Here is a 23,516-nt window from a genome sequence, read left to right on the forward strand (position 1 = left end):
ATAAAATATGTTTTAGAAGAAAAATTAGTATGATTTTTTAAAAAGTTACAAAACTATAAAGAAAAGTAATGTCCCATGGAAGAGTTTGCCAAGTGCTGAATTAAAGAATTCTATTAGTCAACACCTAATTTGCTTAGTGCCACTTAATTGCAGTTATTAACTATATTTGAAAGTAATAAAACTGTACTGTATGAAAATATTTTATAACGTAAACATTTTGTGCTGCCTGCAAGGCCTTGTTCTCATAATCATTTTTAAAAAGATACCTGTTTTGCAGAATTTCACTTTATACAGTGGCTCGGTGCCTAAAATGTGGCCTCAACAGGAGGTGGTTCCTGTGCAGCTGCACTGGGCTGCTGTGGATGGGGATGATAGGGTTTCAATTCCCGTAAACATCGGGAAACCCATAGGGTGGAAGGAGAGCTATGTCCTGGAGCCCACAGAAAGCTGCCAGCAATTGGAATCCTGACCGTACTTTGGAGGTGGTGAGAGAATGGGATTACAAAGATGGGGAGAACCACTGTGGTCTGTTGTTTTTCTGGGTCAGGGCTGGGATCCTCTGTAGTGATTCCAGCAGCTACAGAGTGGTTACCCACATGCAGCCAGGAGGAGTCTTTTGGGTTCCCTGAAGGAAGCAAGGGATGGTGAACTTGGAGTCCCAGCTCTTCCCTTCACAGTCACTCGGCACTCTATTCATATACCTACATCCAAGTAGCCTTTGTTACTGTCACACCTAGGCAGGTGTGAGATTTATGAATGATGATTTCCAGGGCAAAGAGTGCCTTGGCTCTTGTGTTTTGGCAGGGTATTATGTAATTAAGTATTCTTTGTGCTCCCATGGTGAGGGCATTTATTTCTCTGAATGGACAAGTAGAAGCACAAAGACAATACCTTGGAAGAGATTCAGGCATGATCAGCTCCAGGTCTGGGTAAATCACTGAAAGGTCATTTGTAATTGTGGTTTGTGGCTTGTTGATAGAGTAGTAGAGTTACATACATAACTGTGGCCACAGCCTTAGTTCACACTCTTTCTGGCCTCAGCACTGCACATCTTAAGGGGTGGAGTGGTCACTTGGGTGACTTGTCATTTTATCAAACCAAAATGCTTTCCTGTCACGTGCCTGAGATCTGACTAAATAGCAGGATTTTTCTGTATAGTTGCATAGCAGCTGACTGACGTGGAACTAAGGCAATAACGGTGACACCCCTGCTGGAAATACAGACTCTCTTTTACCAAATCACTGTTCCTATATTTAGCTTTAATGCAGTGGTTCTTAACTGGATATGTGTGAGAATTGCCTGGTGAGCCTTTTACAATGATAAAAGGCAGATCTGTGCACTCTCTCTCTGGGTAATCCCATTCATTCCCACGGCCTTAAATTCATATTTATACTGACCACTCAAGTTTATATATTCTCCTGACTTTCAGACTTGCATGTCAGTGTGACACCACCGTTGAGCTATCTAATAGTTCCAGAATGGAACCTTTGCCCCTCACTCTGTACCTTCCCCAACATTCCTTGTTTTCTTAAAATGCCACCCACTATCCTCCCAGTTCCCCAGCAAAAACCATCATCCTCCCAGTTGTCTCAGCAAAAATAAGGGGCCATTTTTCTTGCTTTCCTGCCCCCCAGACCCCCACCCGCACCCCGCCCAGTTCATCTGTCCTGTCAAATCCTTTCACATTCCTCCACCTCTGCTGCCTTGGCTCGGCCCTGGCTACCTCGATGTTTACCTGGCAAACTGCAGTAACCTCTTCCTCCACTGCTTCACTACAGCACCAGGATAGCTTTAAAACACTTTTTGTTCATTGATCCCAAAACTGTCCAGGATGAAGATACGGATGTTTCTTTCCCTGAAAAATATTTTTAACCATAACGTCTTTTTCTGCCTCCTTTATTCAAAGATAGTATATAGTCTTGTTAGATCAAAATATGCCCCTGGGAAACAGCTTATAAAGTCACATGGTCTCACCTTCCTTGCTTCATTGTATGGGCTCTCAGCTCCTTAGGCTCCCAGCTCTCCGCCTCTTCTGATGGACATTTGGGCAGACTTCCACTCACAGGGACTTCAAGTGTAAGGATACTTGCTGAGCTTTATATAGGACAGCTCTCTGCCAGGTGTATTACTTTCCTAATAAATCACAACAAACTTAGTGGCTTAAAACAAGAAAAATGTATTATCTTACAGTTCTACAGGTCAGAAGTTTGGAAAGGGTCTTATTTGACTAAAATCAAGACGTTGGCAGGGCTGATTTCCTCATGGAGACTTTAAGGGAGAATCCATTTCCTCACCTTTTCCAGCCTCTAGAGGCTGCCTGCATTTGCTGCTCAAAGGTCCCCTTCTAGCCTGGCATCACTTTCACCTGCTCTTCTGTCTTCATATCTCCTCTGACTGTGACTCTTCCATCACCTTGTTTTCCATTATAAGGCCCCATGTGATTATGTTGGGACTACCTGAATATTCTAGGACAGCCTCCCCATCTCAAAAATCTTAAGTTAATCACATCAGCAAAGTTCCTTTTGCCATGTAAAGTAACAGATTCACAGTTTTCAGGGATTAGGACATGGACATCATTGGGAGGCCATTATTCTGCCTGCCACACCAGGCACTATTTAAACTGATTTGTGTATGCAAACTAATTTAACACTCATAACCATCCTATGAGTTAGGTATTATTAGTGATCCCCATTTTACAGATGAGGAAACTGAGGCACAGAGAAATTATGTAACTTGCCCAAGGTTATACAGCCATTAATAGTGGAACCATAATTCAAATTTGGCTAGGCTTTATTTTTTATCTTATTTTCCAGATTTATTGAGAAATAATTGACGTATAACATTATATAAGTTTAAGGTGTACAAATGATGCTTTGATACATGTATATATTACGAAATGATTAATAATATTAGTTGACAAATCCATCACCTCACATAATTACCATTTCTTTTTTGTGGTGGGAACACATATTTATATACAGTATCGTTAACTGTAATCATCGTGCTATACATTAGATCCCTAGAATTTATTCATCTTATAACTGGTAGTTTGTACCCTTTGATTAACATCTCCCCGTTTTCCCCTCCTCCCAGCCCCGAGTAACTATTAATACCATTCTATTCTGTGTTTCTATGATTTTTTAGATTCCACATGTAAATGGTACCATATAGTATATGTATTTTTTTTGACTTATTTCACTTAGCATAATGTCCTCAAGGCCCATCTGTATTATCACAAATAGAGGATTTCCTTCTTTTTTTATGGCTAAGGTGTGTGTGTGTGTACACATGTACCACATTTTCTTTATTCATTTGTTGATGGACACTTAGATTGTTTTGGTATCTTGGCTGTTGTGAGTAATGCTGCAGTGAACATTTCTTTGAGATCCTGTTTTCATTTCCTTTTGATACATACCCAGAAGTGGCATTGCTGGATCCTATAGTAGTTCTATTTTTATTTGTTGAGGAACCTCCATACTGTTTTCCATAATGGATGCACCAGATTACATTCCCACTGACAGTGCTCAAGGGTTCTATTTTCTCTATACCCTCACCAACACTTGTTACCTCCTGTCTTTTTGATGACAGCCATTTTATCCATTGTGAGGTGATAGGTGATATCTCATTGTGGTTTTGATTTGCATTTCCCTGATGATTAGTGCTGTCGAGCACCTTTTCATGTACCTGTTGGCCATCTGTATATCAGCTTTGGAAAAATATCTATTCCTCTGCTCAATTTTTAATCAGTTTTTTTTTAAACTACTGAGTTGTATGCATTCTTTATATATTGGGTATTAACCCCTTATTAGATACATGTTTGCAAATATTTTCTCTTATTCCATAGGTTCCCTTTTTTTGTTGTTGATTATTTCTTTTGCTGTGCAGAGCTTTTTAGTTTGATGTAGCCCCACGTACTAATTTTTGCATTTGTTGCTTGTGCTTTTGGGATCACATCCAAAAAATTGTTGCCCAGACTAATGTCAAACATTTTCCTTATGTTTTTTTCTAGGGGTTTTACAGTTTCAGTTCTTATGTTTAAGTCCTGAATCCATTTCAGTGGTATAAGATTGGGGTCTAATTCCATTCTTCTGCTTGTGGTTTTCCATTATTCTCAACATTGTTTATGGAATAGAATATCCATTCCTCTTTGAGTATTTTTGGCTCCCTTGTCAAATATTAGTTGACCATATATGTGAGGATTTATTTCTGAGCTCCTGATTCTGTTTCATTGGCCTATGTGTCAGTTTTTATGCCAGTACCATACTGTTTTGATTACTATAGCTTTGTAGTACAGTTTAAAATCAGGAAGTGTGATGCCTCCAGCTTTACTCTTCTTTCTCAGTATTGCTTTGGCTTTTTGAGGTCTTTCATCATTTTATACAAATTACACGATTGTTTTTTCCATTTCTGAATAAATGCCATTGGAGTTTTGATAGGGATTGCATTGAATTTTGATAGGGACAGCGTTGGGTAATATGAACATTTTAACAATATTTGTTCTTTTGACTCATGAACAAGGGATATCTTTCCATTTGTTTCTGCTCTAATATTTGTTAATTCCTTCCTCTGCTAACTTTGGGCTTAGTTCGTTCTTCTTTCTCTAGTTCCTTGAGTTGTAAAGTTACGTTGTTTATTTGAGATCTTTCTTTTTTCTTTTTTTTTTTTTTTTGCGGTACGCGGGCCTCTCACTGCTGTGGCCTCTCCCATTGCGGAGCAGAGGCTCCGGACGCACAGGCTCAGCGGCCATGGCTCATGGGCCCAGCCGCTCTGCGGCATGTGGGCTCTTCCCAGACCGGGGTAAGAACCCGAGTCCCCTGCATCAGCAGGCAGACTCTCAACCACTGCGCCACCAGGGAAGCCCTCTTTTTTCTTAATGTAGGCATTTATCACTATAAACTTCCCTTTTAGAACTGCTTTTGCAGCATTTACTGTGTTTTGGTATGCTGTGTTTCCCTTTTCATTTGTGTAAAGGTATTTTTTGATTTCCCTTTTGGTTTCTTCTTTGACCCATTAGTTATTCAGGAGTGTGTTATGTAATTTCCACATATTCGTGAATTTTCCAGCATTCCTTCTGTTAGTTCATTCCTAGTTAGATTCCATTCTGGTGGGAAAAGATGCTTGATGTGCTTTCAGTCTTCTTAAATTTGCTAAACTTGCTTTGTGATCTATCGTATCATCTGTTCTGGAGAATGTTTCATGTGTGCTTGAAAAGAATATGTATTCTGCTATTGTTGGTTGAAATGTTCTCTATATGTCCATTAGGTTCATTTGTTCCAAAGTGTGGCTCAAGTCCAATGTTTCCTTGTTGATTTTCTGTCTGGATGATCTGTCTATTGTCGAATGTGGGGTACTGAAGTCCCCTACTATTATTATATTGCCTATTTTTCCTTCAGGTCTGTTAATAATTGCTTAATATATTTAGGTACTCCAATGTTGGGCACATATACATTTAGGAGTGTTATGCCTTGTTGACTAATTGATTGCTTTATCAATATATAATGACCTTTTTGTTTCTTTTTACCATTTTTGTCTTAACGTCTATTTTGTCTGATAAAATTATATTTACTTCTGTTCAGTTTTGGTTTCCATTTGTACAGAATATCTTTTTTTTTTTTAATTGCTAGTTTATTTATTTATTTTTTTGGCCAGGTCACACGGCTTGAGGGATCTTAGTTCCCCAACCAGGGATCAGACCTGGGCCCCAGCAGTGAAAGCACTACGTCCTAACCACTAGACCAGGGAACCAGGGAATTCCCCAGAATATCTTTTTCCACCCCTTCACTTTGAATTTGTGTGTGTCCTTAAAGCTGAAGTGAGTGTTGTGTAGCCAGTATATAGTTAGGTCTTGCTTTTTGTCCATCCAGCCACTCTGTCTTTTTTTTTGTTGTTTTGTTTTTTGTGGTACGCGGGCCTCTCACTGTGTGGCCTCTCCCGTTGTGGAGCACAGGCTCTGGACGCACAGGCTCAGCGGCCATGGCTCACGGGCCTAGCCGCTCCGCGGCATGTGCGATCTTCCCGGACCAGGGAACGAACCCATGTCCCCTGCATCGGCAGGCGGACTCTCAACCACTGCACCACCAGGGAAGCCCCCACTCTGTCTTTTGATTGCAGAATTTAATGCATTTACATTTAGAGTAATTACTGATTGGTAAGAACTTACTAACATCATCTTGTTGTCTGGCTGTTTTGTAGTTCCCTTGTTCTTTATTCCTGTCTTGCTGCCTTCCTTTGTGACTTGATTTTCTCTAGCAGTATGCTTTGATTCTCTTCTCTCTGTCTTTTGTGAATCTGCTGTAGCATTTTGCTTTTTGGTTACCATGAGGCTTACATAAAACATTTCATAGTTTTAACAATGTGTTTTACGATGATAACTTAGATCACACACAAAAACTTTACCCTTTTACTCTCCCCTTTGAAGTCACAATTTACTTCTTTTTATATTGTGTATCCATTAACAAATTACTGTAGCTAGTTATTTTAATGCTTTTTCCTTAACTTTTTTTTGAATTTTTGAATTTTATTTTATTTTTTTATACAGCAGGTTCTTATTAGTCATCAATTTTATACACATCAGTGTATATATGTCAATCCCAATCTCCCAGTTCATCACACCACCATCCCCACCCGCCACTGCTTTCCCCCCTTGGTGTCCATACGTTTGTTCTCTACATCTGTGTCTCAGTTTCTGCCCTGCAAACTGGTTCATCTATACCATTTTTCTAGGTTCCACATATATGCGTTAATATGCGATGTGTTTTTCTCTGACTTACTTCACTCTGAATGACAGTCTCTAGATTCATCCACGTCTCTACAGATGAACCAATTTCATTCCTTTTTATGGCTGAGTAATATTCCATTGTATATATGTATATATATGTATAACTTTATTTTATTAGAGTTAAATGGTTAGCACTCCACTGTTAGAGTATTCTGAATTTGACTATATACTTATCTTTACCAGTGTGTTTTGTATTTTCTGTGTTTTCATGTTACTAATTAGTGTGTTTTCATTTCAGCTGGAAGACTTTTTTCAGCATTTCTTGTAAGGCAGGTGTTGTGATGATTTCCCTTAGCTTTTGTTTGTCTGGGAGAATCTTTATCCCTTCTTCATTTCTGAATGACAGCTTTGCCAGGTAAAGAAAGTATCCTTGGTTGGCAGTTTTCTTCTTTCAGCCCTTTGAAGATATCATCCTGCTCTCTCCTGCCCCGTAAGATTTCTGCTTAGAAATCCACCAATAGCCTATTGGGGGTTCCCTTGAGCGTTACAAGCTTTTTTTCTCTTCCAGCTTTTAAGATTTTTCTTTGTCTTTGATTTCTGTCAATTTTGTTAAACTGTGTCTTGGAGAGTATCACTTTAAATTGATTCGGTTTGGTGACCTATTAGCTTCATGAACCTGATATCCAAATCTCTCCTCAGTTTGGGAAAGTTCTCAGCCATTATTTCATTAAATAAGCTTTCTGCACTCTTCTCCTTCCCAAACTCCAATAATTTGCAAACCGGTTCTTTTGTTGGTATCCCACAGAACATGTAGGCTTTTAAAATTCTTTTCCATTCCTTTTTCTTTTTTCTCTTGATTGAATGATTTCAATTGATCTATCTTTGAGCTCACTTGCTTGGTCAAGTCTGATGTTAGAGCTCTCTACTGATGATTGTATTCTTCAGCTTGAAAATTTCTTGTTTGGTTCTTATATATGTTTTCCATCTCTTCATTGAACTTCTAATTTTGTTCTTATATTGTTTTTATGATATTGTTATGTTGCTTATCTGTTTTCTCTTGTAACTCTGAGCATCTTTTGAACAATTGTGAATTATTTGTTGGGCAATTCCAACCAATGTATCTTCATTTGTTTGAGACCAATTACTAGAGGTTTACTGTATTCTTTTGGTGGAGCCATGCTTCCCTGATTCTTTGTGATCCCTGTAGCCTAGTAAAGGTGTCTGCATTTGAAGAAGCAGTGACCTTCTCCAAACTATGGACTGACTGGTAAGAGAAGCCTTTCACCTGTGGGTGGGGGCATGCTGGAGCATGTTGTGACCCCAGGTCTAGTGGTGCAGAGCTTCAAGTGCAGGGGTGTGTGGCTGCATCAGTTTTGAGGGTCAGTGTGATGTGTCTTTGGCTCAGGCCACTGGATTTCACGACATTGATGTGTGTGGCCTCTGGTGAGTGATGCAGGGTGTTTTCAGTGGCTGCAAGGGCTGTCTGAGTCCTCAGTGGCATCGCTAGGTTCAACGGCTAGGTATCAGAGCAGACAGCAGTGATGGCCAGAGCTGGTGGTGTGCACACGTTTGCCCATGGGAGCCAGCTACAGGGGCCAGTGTAGTGGCAGGGCCGGTTGCAGACGTACATGTATTTGTGGCACTACAAGTCAGGCAGCAAAGCTGGAGCCAACTATGGGTACACTGGTAGTTGCAGGGCCCCGGTGGTTGATGTGTACTACTGTGACTGCTCCGTCTCACCATGAGCACGCCGCAGTGGAGACTGGTGACAGAGCAGTCTGGGGGTGTGCAGGTGCACAGCTGGCAGGTCTAGCTGCCGGTGGGCACAGTGTTGCCTGCCGGTGACAGAAGACAGGACCACATCCTGACCCACAAGCAGCTGTGGGGGCCCTTGCAGTAGGAATGCTTTCCCATGGCTGCACAGTCTCTTCCTGGGTGTGTGCAGGTGCTGGAGGCTGGTGATAGGCATCAGGTTGGCAGCAGCTTGCAAGTGCACAGCTGGAGGGGCTCCCATGGTAGTGGGGGTCTAGGCTGGAATCTTGCACTTGAGCAGCCACAGAGGCCTGGTTTGGCTGCTGATGTGGTTCCTGGGCTCCAGAGGGGATGGGTGTGGAGGAAGCAGGAAGGGACACGGGGCTGGAGTCAATGAATGTGAACACATGTGAGGTGAAAACTGGTGAAATCTGCAGGGGTTCTGTGACTACTGTGCTGGCTATTGGTTCCTTCTTCAGTGATGGAAGATGCTGGGTTTCTCTGCAGAGCTGGTCACTGTGACCTCCTGCTGTGTGACAGCTATTGGTAGCCCCTGCTTTTCTTCCTTGTTCCTAGGTGTCTCTATGTGTCTCTTTGTACAGTGCTCCAAAGGGCTGAGGAGGTTGATCACTTACTCACTTTTCTTTCCCAGCAAGGGGAACTCTTTCTAGCTGTGGAGTTCGCTCTTGGCAGTGAACAATGTTGGCTTGGGGGATGGCATGATGCAGGCAAAATGAAGCTGCTTTCCTTCTTTTTTTGTGTGGTGTTCTCAGTTTGTTGTTCCACTGTGTTGCTGAAATTCTGTAAGTAGACTCCAGAGCTCTCCCAGAACTATTTTGTTTGTGGATAGCTGTCTAATTGTTGATCTTTGTGGGAAGATGGAGGCTGGGGTCTCCTATGCTGCTGTTTTGGTTATGCTGCTCTCTTGACTTGGCTTTAGAGTCTGTTCTTAATCACAGTTGTTGATCCCCTTCAAAGTAATTTTAGAAAGCCAAACTTTTATTATAGCAGTAGCAGCAGTAATATCTTCTTGAGTGCTTACGTGGTGACAGGTTCTGTGCTAAGTTCATTTACAGCCATTCCAAGCAATGGGTATTAGCACTGCATTTAGCCATAATGAAACTGAGGCTCCCCAAAGTTAAGCTGTTGTACTTCCTCAAGGTCACAGTGCTTGTAAGTGCCACATCTAGGATTGGAACCCAAACAGTCTGACCCAGAGCCCGTGTGCTTAACTATTTAGCTAAACTGACTTTACCTTTATCTGGTAAAAGGAGTCATTAAAAGTAATCATTATTTGCTGTTATTTAAAAATAAAAATGTGGTAAGGTATAATATCCTAGAGCATGAGATGGAGGAGAGTTAATATCTATTTAAACAGATTATCAAAGGGTGCAGGTCTGTGAATTCATGTCACCCTGTGGGGAGTTGAGGGATGACTTGCCAAATGGTTTATTGTCTGCTGCATTCTCTTAGGTATTTCACTAAAATGCATGATGTCAGAGCCATAGGTCCCAAACTTAGCTAATCACCAGAGTCACCTGTGGAACATTAACATTGCAGCTTCTGGGGCCCTACCTGAGATTCCAGGATGAATCCCAGGGATCTGTAATTTTGAGCAACCTTTCCAATGAGTCTAATGGTCACTGTTAGAGCCTCGTTCACCCAACCACATTCACTTCATGAAGGACACTTCAGTGACAGAATCCAAGTGCAGAAAAATCTTGATGTGATGGAGTGACATGCTGAATCTAACAAAATTAAATTTAAAGGGGGGAAAAAGCATAAATGAAAGGGGGTATAGATCTAGAGTTGCAGGTATATACACACACACACATATTGGGGTGAAGTTTTGTTTCTTTGGGTGAAGTTTCTTTTGCATTTTGCCATTGGTGGTTATATAATATACATGTAATAATATTTCCTCTAGAGTTCTCTTAATTATAAATTTGATTTGGTTGAATGAAGATTTCATATCACTACCACGGTAAGAAGGATTCTAGAATCATCTCAGCGTTCTTTATCCAAACTCCCTCTACCCTGCCCCCCACACGTCAGTTGAAAATCATAGCCCATTGAGCCATGGTTACTGAAGGTTGTGAAATCTGAAAACATTTGATTGGACTGTACAGAATCCATAATCTTTGCCCTAGAAAAGGAGCCACGTATTTTACTCTACTCACGAGGTCGTGATTGTCACTATGTGACCGAATATGGGTCATTTTTTATTTCATTTCCCAAACAGTCCATGAAGATCACCCTATTATTTAGGACTCCTGATTCTTTTCTTACCTACTTTTTGGGTTACAGTGAAGAGTTTTTCTGGATTTTCTTTCTTTAAAAATTATTAGTTTCATTTTTATTTGTATTATTTTTGGTGTAGGTATATGTGCCAAAAAATGACATTTACTACTTCCTTGTCTTAGGAAAAATGTTACACACTTTTTTTCTGTCTTTTTTTTTTTTAAGTAAATATTTGCATTTCTATTGTATGCCAGGTGTTGCGCTAGGGATCAGGGTACAATGATGAGTAAAACAACTGTGGTGCTTGTTCTGAATATAGTGATTCATTTAGTGATGAAGATGGGGAAATAGTACATGAATAAAATAGGTAAAGATGCTGTGGAAGAAACAAAAAATAAGCTGACATAGAGTATAACATGAGGAGGCCTATTTTCGAGAGGATGGCTAGAGAAGACTATGCAGAGGGGACATTTGGAGCAGAAGGGAGCTGGAGCATTCTGTAAAGAGAACATGAACCAAGGTCTTGATGGGGTGGAGAGGAGCAGGTTTAGAACTGAGATAAGATCAGGGTGAAGCTAAGTTGGAGGAGAGAGAGAAAGAGAGCAGCGTGGGGAGATGGATATGCAGGTCCTTATTGAGTCTAGTGTGAGGTGTTTTAATTTTTTTTTGAAGTGTGATAAGAAACCAGCACTGGATTGTAATAAAGGTATTACAGCTGAGTAGGGCATGGTTGAAGGATGTGGATATAGGAAATCAGTTAAGAGGCTGCTATACTAGGCTAGGAGAGATTGTTGGTGGCTTGGACCAGTGTGATAGCAGTTGAGAGGGAGAGAGGTAGATGGATTTGGTAAATATTTTGGAGATAGGATGAATGAACTTGCAGGTGGGTTGGATGTGTGAGCAGGGTGAGGAGGATTTCAGGAGTGGCCAACGAGGTAGACATTGAAGCTACTTAGTAAAGACTGGAGGCCTGTAAGATGGCTTTTTGGGGAAAGTAATCTTTCAGACTTAAGTTTGAAACCGAAGTGGAGAAGTCAGGTAATCATTTGGATATATGGGTCTATTTTTCAGAGAAGAGGTTTCATTTGGAGATATAAATATGGGAGACATCAGTACAGAAAATGGAATTTAAACCAAGAAGTGGATGAGATCATTTAAGACAGTAGAGAGAAGGCAGATTTCTCAGGAGCTAACCTTGAGGGCCTCCATTGTTTAGATACTGGGGAGAGAAAGAGACTGATAAACAGTTGGCAGGAGGAAAACCGAGAGCATGCGGTGCTGCGAGCAAGTGAAGAAAATATTTCAGGGAGGAGGGAGTGGTCCACTGGGCCAAATGCTCCTCGAGATGATGAGTAAGGGAATGGTGGGGCTAAGGGAAGCACCAGAGTTTATTTTATTAGATAGGATATAGTATTAAGTTGAACCATAAGAAATTGGTGACATTGGACTATTTTTGGCTTATGAGAATGGCAATTTCATATAATTTGACCTAATATAATATGTTATACTATTGAGGATGAGTTGCTTTTAGAAGGCGAGTTTGATGAAGCAGTGTTGAGGGAGTTTAACCAAAAGAATACAGCCTTTGAGCAATTGGGAGAGATGGGTTTGGAGCTCACCAGTGGAGTGTTGGTCTTTGAAGCGGGGCAGGGAGGCACATACTTTTTCAGTTGTAACGGGAAGGAAGAATGATATGCACATTCAGCCATGCTTGAGTGATTACAGTGATGCCAATCCCAGCAGCTAGTGTCTTATGGGACAAATAATTATATAAGTTTTTGGATTTAGCAGTTAGGTGTATATAGATTGATTTTGTTCATAGGGCGGTGTGGGTACTGATCTTGGTTTGCTTGTAGTAGGCTCTAAATTTTCTCTCAAAAGTCTTTGCTATCAGTGATTTTTTTTTTTCTCAGTTTTTCTTTTTCACCAGAAGCAGAGTAAATCAAATATCATGACCTCCTTCCCCACTCCTTGGCAGTGCAACACTGTGGCCTCCCTGTAGAACTGATTAGCAAATCAAAGAATAAAGTGGTTTTCTCACAAGTGATTTTCTTGCCCTACAGAAAATTGTCTTTTTCAATATTACCATCAGCATTCTTTGACTTGTCAGCATAACTGAAACATTATCTATGATTTCTGTTACTTTAATGCAGACTACAAGTGTATCTTTTTAAGGTCATATCATGCTTCTCTGTCCTGTGTACAGAATTTGCTTATGGAAGTATGTATATTTCAAGAATTTTAGCTGTTTGTAGCGAGACTTTATTCCACTGCATAATATAGTTTAAAAAATGATTTTCATTAGACCATTATGCTAACATATCTCTAGGCCACAATTTTCTCCATGGACTTATTAATTCTGTACAGAATTCCAGGTACTGATCATTAATTGTATCTTTAAAGCTACAATGAGATTGAAAATCGTCTTTAATGCCTGCAGGATCTTTTTTCATGGAACATCCATCGCCTGTAATGTTTATTTTGTATAATACTCTCATCCATGGGTTTTGGGACTGTGGCCATAGTGAGAATATTCGCAAAAGGAGGCTCTTTTTTCTCAGTGTGTTCTTTTAAGCTATAGGTGGCTTTGCTGTGTGCATGCCTCCAAAATTATCTTTTCCCGAAAGTACAGAAAGATCTGGAGAAACATGGGCACCCATGAATTAATTTATACATTATAAGCGTCTGATAAAACACGTAGCATCTTTAAAAGCTCTACGATGGTGGTATTTTAGACTAAGCTAAGGTTTTATTTTATGGAGGTGTGTAGCTTTACCGCAGGCAAGACAAGGCAACATGTTCTAATTCTGCTTGGATTCAGAGGAACTTGATTTACTGTTGTTACCTGCTGCGGTAGAAATTGCAAGCATCACATGAAGTAGGCTTGTATCTTCAGTATTGGAAATATTCAACGAAACTCATCAGTGGTGATTTCAAAAAGCCTCAGTCTGGGGTGTTGTGATAATGAGTGAAGAAAAGTTTTTCCCTTATTTCAGACAGCCTTTGATAGCATGTCTGTTTAGGAAATTAAATACAGATTAGTCAGCTGTGTACCTAACTCTCAAATATTTTTAGCTTCTTTGGGTGAACTTTGGGTTAGGCCAAGGGCCCCCTTTGGTCTTTCCACAAGAGCCAATCGACCAATACGGATGTGTGCCTATAGAGAAAGATTTGTAGTGTAATATTGCTCAATTGCTGACCGGCAACCTCCATCATTCAGCTAGCTTCTTTGGACCCTGAACTAGTGTGTCAGTGATCCATCAGATTTCATTTGTTTTGCCATTTCTAGTCAAGGACTGATCCATATTCTCTCTCTTGCTTTTCATGGGGGGAAGTGAGGCTTGTCTTGCAGGATGAGTTCTTTGCTAAGACCTTGCACTTTCTGCTTCTCTATACATAGATGAACAGGCTTGAGTTCTCCCTTGTAGGACATGGTACCCCACCCTAGAGGTGACAGTTGCCTTAAAGGACTACAGTTCTGACCTGTAGGGGGCTCTTTCTATCATGTGTGTCTAAGTAGAGAGGCCTGTGAGAGCATCTTTCAGGTCTGAGGAGGTCCATGGCCATCTTGTGCTCTTTGTTTCTTCAACGTCTAGGCTTTGGGTATTCATCTCCAGTGTTGTCTCTCCCGCTCACCCTCAAGGTACCTTCCTGCTGGTTTGCTTCTCATCTTGGCTATAGTAAGTCCCCTACTTACGAACCTTCAAGCTGCGAACTTTCAAAGATGCGAATGTACAGTGCTTACTACAGTACAGTGCTGTCAATATATAGCCGATTGTGTTAGCTGGGTACCTAGGCTAACTTTGTTGGACTTGCAAACAAATTGGACTTACAGACGCGCTCTTGGAATGGAACTCATTCGTATGTAGGGGACTTGCTGTACTTTTTTTCTTATTCCAAAGGTATCTCCCTTAGTCCCTTCAGACTTCTGTCACCTCTCTCACAGTTTGCTGAAGTGGTCTTCTCTTGGTAGATAGCACTCTTTTGATTTCTCCCCACCCCTTGCTGAACTGGCCAATACTTGGAACTTGAATCTTTCTTATTCTTGGCCTCCCCATTACAAAATCCACAACCACTCATAACGGATTAAAGAAGAGTATAAATACCCTTAACCAGTTTTTTCCATCTTGATTATGGCCTTCCTTATGTATTTTTTTTATCAAAAGAGGATCAATCATGTCATACATGCTACGTTTTTCATACATACTATTTTAAAACTGGGTTTTCTTCACTGTATCTCCTGAAAGTAACTTCCCAATATTTCTTTGTTTAAAAAAATTTGTATTTCTAACTTTTTAGCGACTGAAAACTGTTTCATGATATTAGATGTATCACTTGACCAGTCCTTCACTTTGGGACGTGTAGGTGTTTTTTCTTCTTCTTCTCCTTCCCCCTTTCTGTCTTTCTGTTATTTACTGGTGAGAGAATTTTTGTTTCTGGGTGTACGGATTTGTTTATTTTCTATGCATATATTTTATTAAACCTTAATGTGGACATTTTTGGGGTCATAGCGCAGGCTATTGCTATAGCTGTGGTACAAATGCAATGTCACCTTGTGTATTCAGACAGGGGCCCATATCTAATGCACATCTGTCTTTCCAGCATGTAGCCTGATGCCTGTACAGTGGGTGTTCACTAAAGAATTATTGTTGAGTTGAAGAAATGTGAGGGCCATGTGATAAACATATAAGTACTATGTATTTGGGACCCAAGATATAGGAGTGAACAAGACAAAGATCGTCATTGCTCTCATAAGTTGAAGGTTTATTCTATATAGCATGGTTTATGTTTAGAGGTGGCAAGCCTCTACATGTGAGGATCAATTAAAAAAACTGAAAGATACACAGTAGTATAGTAGAAGCAATCTAAATGACTTACAGTGCAGTTGCTTGGGGAAGGTTCATGCCAATCTTTTTCATAATATCGCTAATTAAGAATTGACTAGTTGATTTTTCTATTGATGATAGTTCTTCTTTAGGATTGTTCACTAGTGTTACTGATTGAAATGGAATGATCTTTTTTAGGTTCATACATTTTTGCTCTTATAAGTAACTGGAATCAATTATAGTTAAATTTAAAATTTCATAGCTGAGTATAATATGGTGTTATACTTAGTGATTTTAGAGACCTGAAGATCTTTTAGGGCTGGGTTTGGGGTAATAGAAAATATAGCCCCCAATATTTTTGGTCTGTCTGTTGCACATTTTAAAATATGACTAAACAAAGATTGCAGCCATGGAGAAGATTTTCTGCTGTAAATTGGTGTTTTAACAGCCAGCTGTTACGCATTCATGCATTATGTGATCCAACTTATAAAAGTGGATAGTGAAGGGAGAGTAGCTGCCCTCTTGGTCAGGCACATAGTTTAAAGAAAATGTTGTGTGTCTCTGCAGAGCTATATTAGAGTTTCATATAGCTGCCTTTTTCTTTTTTATTGTAGGGCCAGCTCTCAATGTTGCAAGAAAAAATAGACCATTTGGAACGTTTGCTAGCTGAGAATAATGAGATCATCTCAAATATTAGAGACTCGGTCATCAATTTGAGTGAGTCTGTGGAAGATGGTTCGAAAAGCTCAAAAGGCAATTTCAGCCAAGGTGCCGGCTCACCTCTTCTGCCATCGAAACAGTTGTCTCTCACAGTTGATCCTGGAGACTGTCTGTTTGCTTCACAAAGTGGAAGTCAGGGTTCAGATGTGCAGGTAATGTATGCATTCGTTAATAATCACTGGGCTTTGATTTGTTTTTGTTTTTTTAGATTTGATCTGGTATCTGTTCTTAGTTGCTGAATTCTCTGGATTATCGTTTCTATTTTTGTAAAATCATTTGATTAGTCAAATGATCATTAATGTTCTTTTTAGTGATAAATTACTGTAATTCTGTGTTTCTCCTAATTTTTCTTATTTTATACTTCCTGACTATGGCCTTTTCTGTATGCTTCTTAGGTCTTATTTTCTGTAATAGTTGAAGACCTCCAGAGGTTTAAATCTGGCCAAAGAGATTTTTTTTACCTTCCTTTGGAGAGTACCAGAAAAGCCCTACTCTTAGTATATATCTGTTCTACATTATAGGTTTCACACAGTGTAAGGTTAGATTCTTTTTACTGAATATGTCTTTGTGAGAGGGAAGGGAAATGTTCTAAAGCTGTGCTGTCCAGGATGGAGGCTGCTGTCCACCTGCGGTTAATGAGCACTTCAAGTGTGGCTAATTTGAGTTAAGATGTGCACTAATATCCACACAAAGTGTTGAAGAGTTAATGTGAAAAAAGAATGTAAAATATCTTGCTCATTCATTACATCTTACGATGGTAAAATTTTGAATATATCAGGTTAAAAAATATATCATCAAAATTAATTTTACCTATTTCATTTTACTAGAAAATTTTAAATTATGTATTTGGCTTGCATAATATTTCCCTCGGGTAGCACTGTTCTAGAGGGTAGGGGAGTTGAAAACTAAGGTAAGAAAGGACTTCTGCCTTTCTTAAACTTTTGGTGTGTCACTCATGTTTGCTCTGTTCTACAGATTGGCAAAGAGCTATTTTACCGTTGTACCTTAGACTGGAAACTGGAACGTGGTGACAGGACCCTGGGGTGTGAATATTTTAAAGTTGGACAAAAGGAGTTGGCTCTGGCCTTGCTTCAGAGTAGAAGTTTTCATTAACTCTTGGGGACAGGGAACATGATATGATCTCGAGGCCATGGCTCACAGGCCACACCGGAAGCTGAGGACAGTGGAGCTGCCCGGGCTGTGTGCCTACAGCCTCATCAGCCTAGTGTGTGGCCAGGTTAAGATAGGATCACGATCCTGTGCTTTGAAGGGGTATCTATTTCTGTGAGGCTTGGCTTTGTTTAGGTTTTAATTAAGTACCTTTTAAAGGGAAATGATAAAATCTTTTTTTGGGGGGAGGGGAAGGGTCTAAATCTGAGCTGGACAGAAAGGAGCTGCAGAGCAGCCATGGAAATGAGGCAGAGCAAGGCAGCAGGGTACTGGGAAAGCTGCAGGGCCCCAGAAAGACCTGGAAGGAATAGCAGAGAGTGCTCTCACATCCTCTTATCCAGCTGGTTACCAAAGATTTGTTCTCATCCTTGGGAGTATTTTATTTTAGTTATAAACTTCCAAGTGAAAGATATATTATTGTCTTAAAATACTTTGTATTCACTTTTATATGACTTGCTTATCTTAAAAAATTTTTTAACCCATTTATGTATTTATTAGGAGGTAATTTTTTAGTTTGAATTTTACCAAAGGAGGTTTGTGTTCCTTGTTATACTTACTATTATAAAGAGTATGAAAAATAACTTTTTAGGTTTGTTTGGCTTTGTTTTTTGGTAATATTTTTTTTCCTTTTTGTCTAAAAAGATTATTATCTAGAAGGAACACTACATTGGAAACTTAGAAAATATTTGAACACTAAAAGCTAAATCTCAATGTAAAAAATGCTTCCATTTTTAAACCTAGTTGACCCTGTTATAGTTTTATTTTTAGAATAAAAAAGGTAAACATACATAGGCAAAATTAAAGAATGGCTACAGATCCATTTCCATTCAGATTCAGATACATAGGAGATTGATTATAATATAAAGATGAAGTATAAAATAATTTTCAGTACCGTGTTTGAAAATGCTAAAATACTTGATCATGATGAAATTTTTTTTTGTTTGCTCTTCAGTTCCCATTATTTTCTATTAAATTGTATTGGAAGTAAAGCAAGGGAAGAAGAATTGAATGAAGATATTTTATATTAGAAGCAGAAGAGGAAGGGGATTATTTATCAGGTTAATTATATAATACAAATAGCATTTTAACCCTTTGAATGGTGATGAAATATTTTCTGTCTTAAACCCTTTAGATAATGTCTACAGAAATAGTTTTATCTTTTAAAATATATATACAGTATAGCAAGGAGTAGTTTTGAGCAAATATTTCCAACATTAAGTTTAAATTAATAATGGTTATACATGATTAAATTTAACTTTTTTTCTTTGTCTCATATTTTTAGATGTTAGATGTTTACAGTCTAATTCCTTTTGACAATCCGGATGGTGGAGTTTGGAAGCAAGGATTTGACATTACCTATAAAGCTGATGAATGGGATACTAAGCCCCTTCAAGTCTTTGTGGTGCCTCATTCCCATAATGACCCAGGTAAAATTAGTACTTCAAAAATCTAGAGGTTAATAAGCCCTTGTAGGCCCAGAGTATTTTAATGAGAATCTGGTATAACCCACTTCTCATATATTTGAGACGTTTATTCTCTGACTTTTAACAATAACATATTTATTTTATATGTAGTTGTGTTCTCATTTTATCAATTTATGAGCCATTCAAGGATAATACTTGTATAGTATGAAATAGGAATAAACACAAGAAGGTCTTAGCGGGCTTCCCTGATGGCGCAGTGGTTGAGAGTCCGCCTGCTGATGCAGGGGACACGGGTTCGTGCCCCGGTCGGGGAAGATCCCACATGCCACGGAGTGGCTGGGCCCGTGAGCCATGGCCGCTGAGCCTGCGCGTCCGGAGCCCGTGCTCCGCAATGGGAGAGGCCACAACAGTGAGAGGCCCGCGTACTGCAAAAAAAAAAAAAAAAAAAAAAAGAGGTCTTAGCTTTGGGAGATGAAAAGTTACATGTATTTAAGGCACTGATAGTTCATTTTAGTTACTTCTTACGTATTGTGTGGGAGAATTATTTCATGTCCATAAACTCCATGTTAGAAAATGCAGAGTGCTCATGGGAAAGTTTGTATCTTTAAAATGTAGAAACAGTATAAAGTGGTTAAGAGCCTTGATGTTAAGCAGACATGAGAGTGAGTCCCAATTCCAACAGTGTTAAACAACTTTAGGCCAGCTTCTTAACATGAGAGTAAGTTTTTTCCTAGGTGGAATCAGGCTAAAGTACTTACTTCATAGGGTAAAATGTTAAAGGTATGTTACACAGCCGTAGAGTAACTGCTATCATTATCATTAATGTTGTTATTCTTTCATATAACAACTTTTGTTATTTACTGGAGCCAGAGATTTTCCCCCCATGGTAAAGGGAAGTTGCTAAAATGATGATGGGAAATATGATTCGATGTTTATCTCTGTTAGTGTGAGGACACAGGCAATGAAAAAATGACCAGTGAATTAAGTTGCAGGATTTTTTTTTGGAATATACTTCCAAAGACCTCTTTTGAATGACTTACTTTTGCTTCTATTTGTTATTTTTCTCAATTTCATTATTACTATCAGAGGCACCATATTCATTTACTACTTTGAAGGTTTTATTCTTTATTTTCAATTTTGTCATACTTATATTCTTTTCAACAAGTTTATTGTTATGTATTTATTTCTGTTTCTAAGACAATAGAACTTGTTACTTTATGTCCAGACAAATGATTTGGTGAAGCTTTGTGTGTGTGTGTGTGTGTGTGTGTACGCATGCACCCTGCTTTTGGGTGTGAGAGATAGTCTGGGAGATAGAGCTTGGATGCTGAAATGTTTGAATTTCCAGTATACTTCAATATTTAGTATGCACAGAGGTATAATATATGTGAAGTCAATATTGTTCTGGAAATTTGTGATGAGCAGTTACTACACATCAGCTTCTGACTTGGTTTCCTTGTCTTTGGTCTTAATGTCTTTATCTTTTCCTAAAAATCCCTATTAGTCTTATTAACTTTTTCTCTTACATGTTTTATATCATCTTCCTCCTTAGTCTTAGCCTTTCCCTTCAAATCAAAACTCAGGGTTGCCTGGGCACTGAATAAAGGCTACAGAGATTTGGAGCCAGGCAGAATGAAGCAGACCTTCTGGTGTCCTTGGGCTTATTTATCTATAAAATGTAGAAAATTGTGTATCTATAAAATGGAGGTCATATAGTGGACAAGAATTAGTTATAAAATAAGTACAAAAGTGATGAAAATCACATCTAATAAAAATTCCTTTTGCTATTTATCCACTTGAGCACCAGATTAAATAGTACATTTGCATTTAGGGGACACATATGAAAACACAGTCTTTGTTTATATCTGGACTCAGTGAGGTGAGGTGCTCACACTTTACATGTGGGATCTGAGACTTGCCTGTAGGACTGCAGATTTTTTTTCTGTAAATCTCATTTACTCTGAAATAGTCCCTCATTGAGTGAGATAGTGGCAGAGCCACTTTTATTATTTAAATTGTTCTCTCCTCCTCTTTTCTCTGCCAATCATGTATCATTTAATTCTTGTCACTTAATTGGGTATGTGATATGATTCCATTGTATACTATTCCTTGTAGGCTTATAAATACACTTAGCGCTGTGTTTTACAAAGAGCTTCTAATGCAAACCCAACTCTCCTCCCTTTTTGATTTTTTACAGACCTTTATTATCCTTTCCTCTTTTCTGCCATCCTCAATTTCCATCAATCTCATTTCTTGTTATTCTATAACATGGGCTCTTAACTGAAATAATAAAATTTGTAGTTTACCAGACAATGTGCCAAACGTTTTATAAACATCTAATGTTCACAATAACTTTTGAAGGTTAGTGCCACTATTCATGATAAAGGTGTTACCAACTTGCCAAGGTTACACAGGCAGTAAGTGGCACCAGAATGCTTCCCTGTTAGTTTACCTGGATCTCCCACCCAGATAAACTTGAGTGTCAGAAAACATGTGTCTCTTGTTACACTCTGTCCTCATTGCCTAGCCTAGCACTTGGCATGTAGTAAACGCTAAATATATGTAAGGCCTTCACTGACCTGCCTCCGTGCCCTTTTCACATGGTGTGTATACACACGCATTCATGCTTGTGTATACACACACACACACACACACACACGCATTCATGCTTGCCTATAGGCACAAATATTAACTTCTCCTTGGTCTCCTTCCTGGAGTGTAAGCTCAATGAGGGCTTGAACTTTGTCTTATTAACCACTGGGGTTAATGCCTAGAACAGTAATCAGCACATAGTACAGAGTCATTCAGTTAAATAAGTTAGTGAACAAAGGAATGTGACTACAGACTCAGATGAGATAATTAAGATAATAAGTTGACTTATTCTTTGGCCTATACATTTAACTTCCCTCCTTCACTTCTTCCTGCTGTCTACTTATTTCCATTCCTTTAAAAAATAGCTTATTTAAAATGTACTTTTAAATACCAGTAACAGACAATATTAAGCTCTTAAAGGGCAGGGACTGCCTCTGCCCTTTAGACTTTGTTTGCATTAAGCTTCCTTCTTGTTGCAGTTAGTATGTTGTTTTGTGAGAAGACATTATGAATAACTGTTCCTGACTGTAATAAGTGCATCTGTCTGTTGGTATCCTAGCAACCACAGTTGAATCTTTTTGTCTTAGTGAAAGATGTTAATGACCCTTACCCTCAGGCCCTTCTCCACTTGAGACAAAAATAATGGTCAGAAACAGACCTTTTAAAACTAAAGTAATTTTTGCTATCAAGCAAAATGCTAGAGAAGAACCTGACTTTCCTTAATAATTTTCACTGCTCCTTAACAAGAATAGAATTCAGATAAACTAAATTATTCTTTGAAAAACTGAATCACTCAGATCATAAAAAACCACTCTTTCAGTAGAGAAGAGATAAGTATGTACACATACATTCCAAGTCAAAGTGTGACTCTGATGGGAAATCTTTGTATAATACTCCTAAATGAATGTGCAATTAAGGCAGTTTACTTTCTAAATGAAATTTATAGAGATTTGTTTCCATTTTCTGCCACAACAATTTAAAACAAACTTTAGCTCAGTAGTTTATCAGTGAAGTGTTGTCTGTTGGGGATAGAGTTTAGAAGATTCCTATATTTAGTCACCGTACTTAAAAAATTATGTTGCTGTATTTTTATATGTGGAGATATTTTTCTTTTGGGATCAAATTGGAAAGATAAATTTCAAATTATTTTTGTATATTAATAAAATTCCTAATTATGTCTTCTTCCAGTCCATAAGGACATGTAACAATTATCATATAATATTTTACATGGTTTATATGAGATAAAACAAAGTTGGAAAGGAATTGTTAAGTAAATACTGATAATTTTGTACCTTTATGCTTTTCAAAAGTTTTGAATCATAGACCATGAAATTAAATGTTAGTTGATTGATACATGTTCATGTTGTATTTAATAAGCTGATTAAAACACAGTTACAGCACCTTTGTATCTACAATCTTAATTCTTTGCTTCCCACTAGTTAAACTGCTGAAATATTTAGTTAATTTTCCTTCAAAGAAATCACAGTGTGTAGAGAGAAGATAAGGTATACTAAATGAAAAATTGGACAGCATATTGTTAGTTAAGCAATTTGTAAAATGAGTGTTAGAAAATAATCCCCCGTGTGGTATGACTCCAAAACAGAAGGAAGACCTAGGCCCAAGAGTCACAATGGAAAATAATTTTCTTTCATGCATTTGCAGTTCTTCTGCAGAATTTTTATTGACTTGATTGAGTGATTAGGATTTTCAGCCTTTTTTTTTTTGAAAATTAAGAGCAGATTTTTGCATTTAGTATTATATGATAATTTGAAATGAATTTGTTTATGTATCCTTATTCTTAAAAAGTTTGTGAAAAAGAACAAAAACATGTGAGGACATCACAGTGTAATGTTATTTCACAGCTTTTCTGTTCGAATACTGTTAAGCACAGTCAGAAGAAACCAGTTCTGGCCAGCCATGGTTGAGTACCGCGCATGTAGGTGAAAGGCAGTGGGGACAGAACTCAGGCTGCCAAAGGAACCTGCCTAGTGGAATGAGATGGTCAGGAGGAGGAGAGCATTGTACGCGGGCACAGTTTGGGGAGTATATTTTTCTGTTTAGTTATTGTGGGAT

At 38.7% G+C, this 23,516-nt stretch overlaps 1 protein-coding gene across 1 annotated transcript in view; it reads left to right on the top strand.

The window, feature by feature from the left end:
• MAN2A1 (mannosidase alpha class 2A member 1) overlaps positions 1–23,516 on the top strand; it is a 161,888-nt gene that overhangs the window by 13,861 nt on the left and 124,511 nt on the right. The window contains exons 2-3 of the mRNA XM_030869905.2: positions 16,152–16,409; positions 18,710–18,854. Of these exons, the coding sequence (XP_030725765.2) occupies positions 16,152–16,409; positions 18,710–18,854 (403 nt within the window). The remainder of the gene's footprint in view (positions 1–16,151; positions 16,410–18,709; positions 18,855–23,516) is intronic.

This window comes from Globicephala melas, chromosome 3 (genome assembly GCF_963455315.2).
Source record: "Globicephala melas chromosome 3, mGloMel1.2, whole genome shotgun sequence".
NCBI classification, from domain to species: domain Eukaryota; kingdom Metazoa; phylum Chordata; class Mammalia; order Artiodactyla; family Delphinidae; genus Globicephala; species Globicephala melas.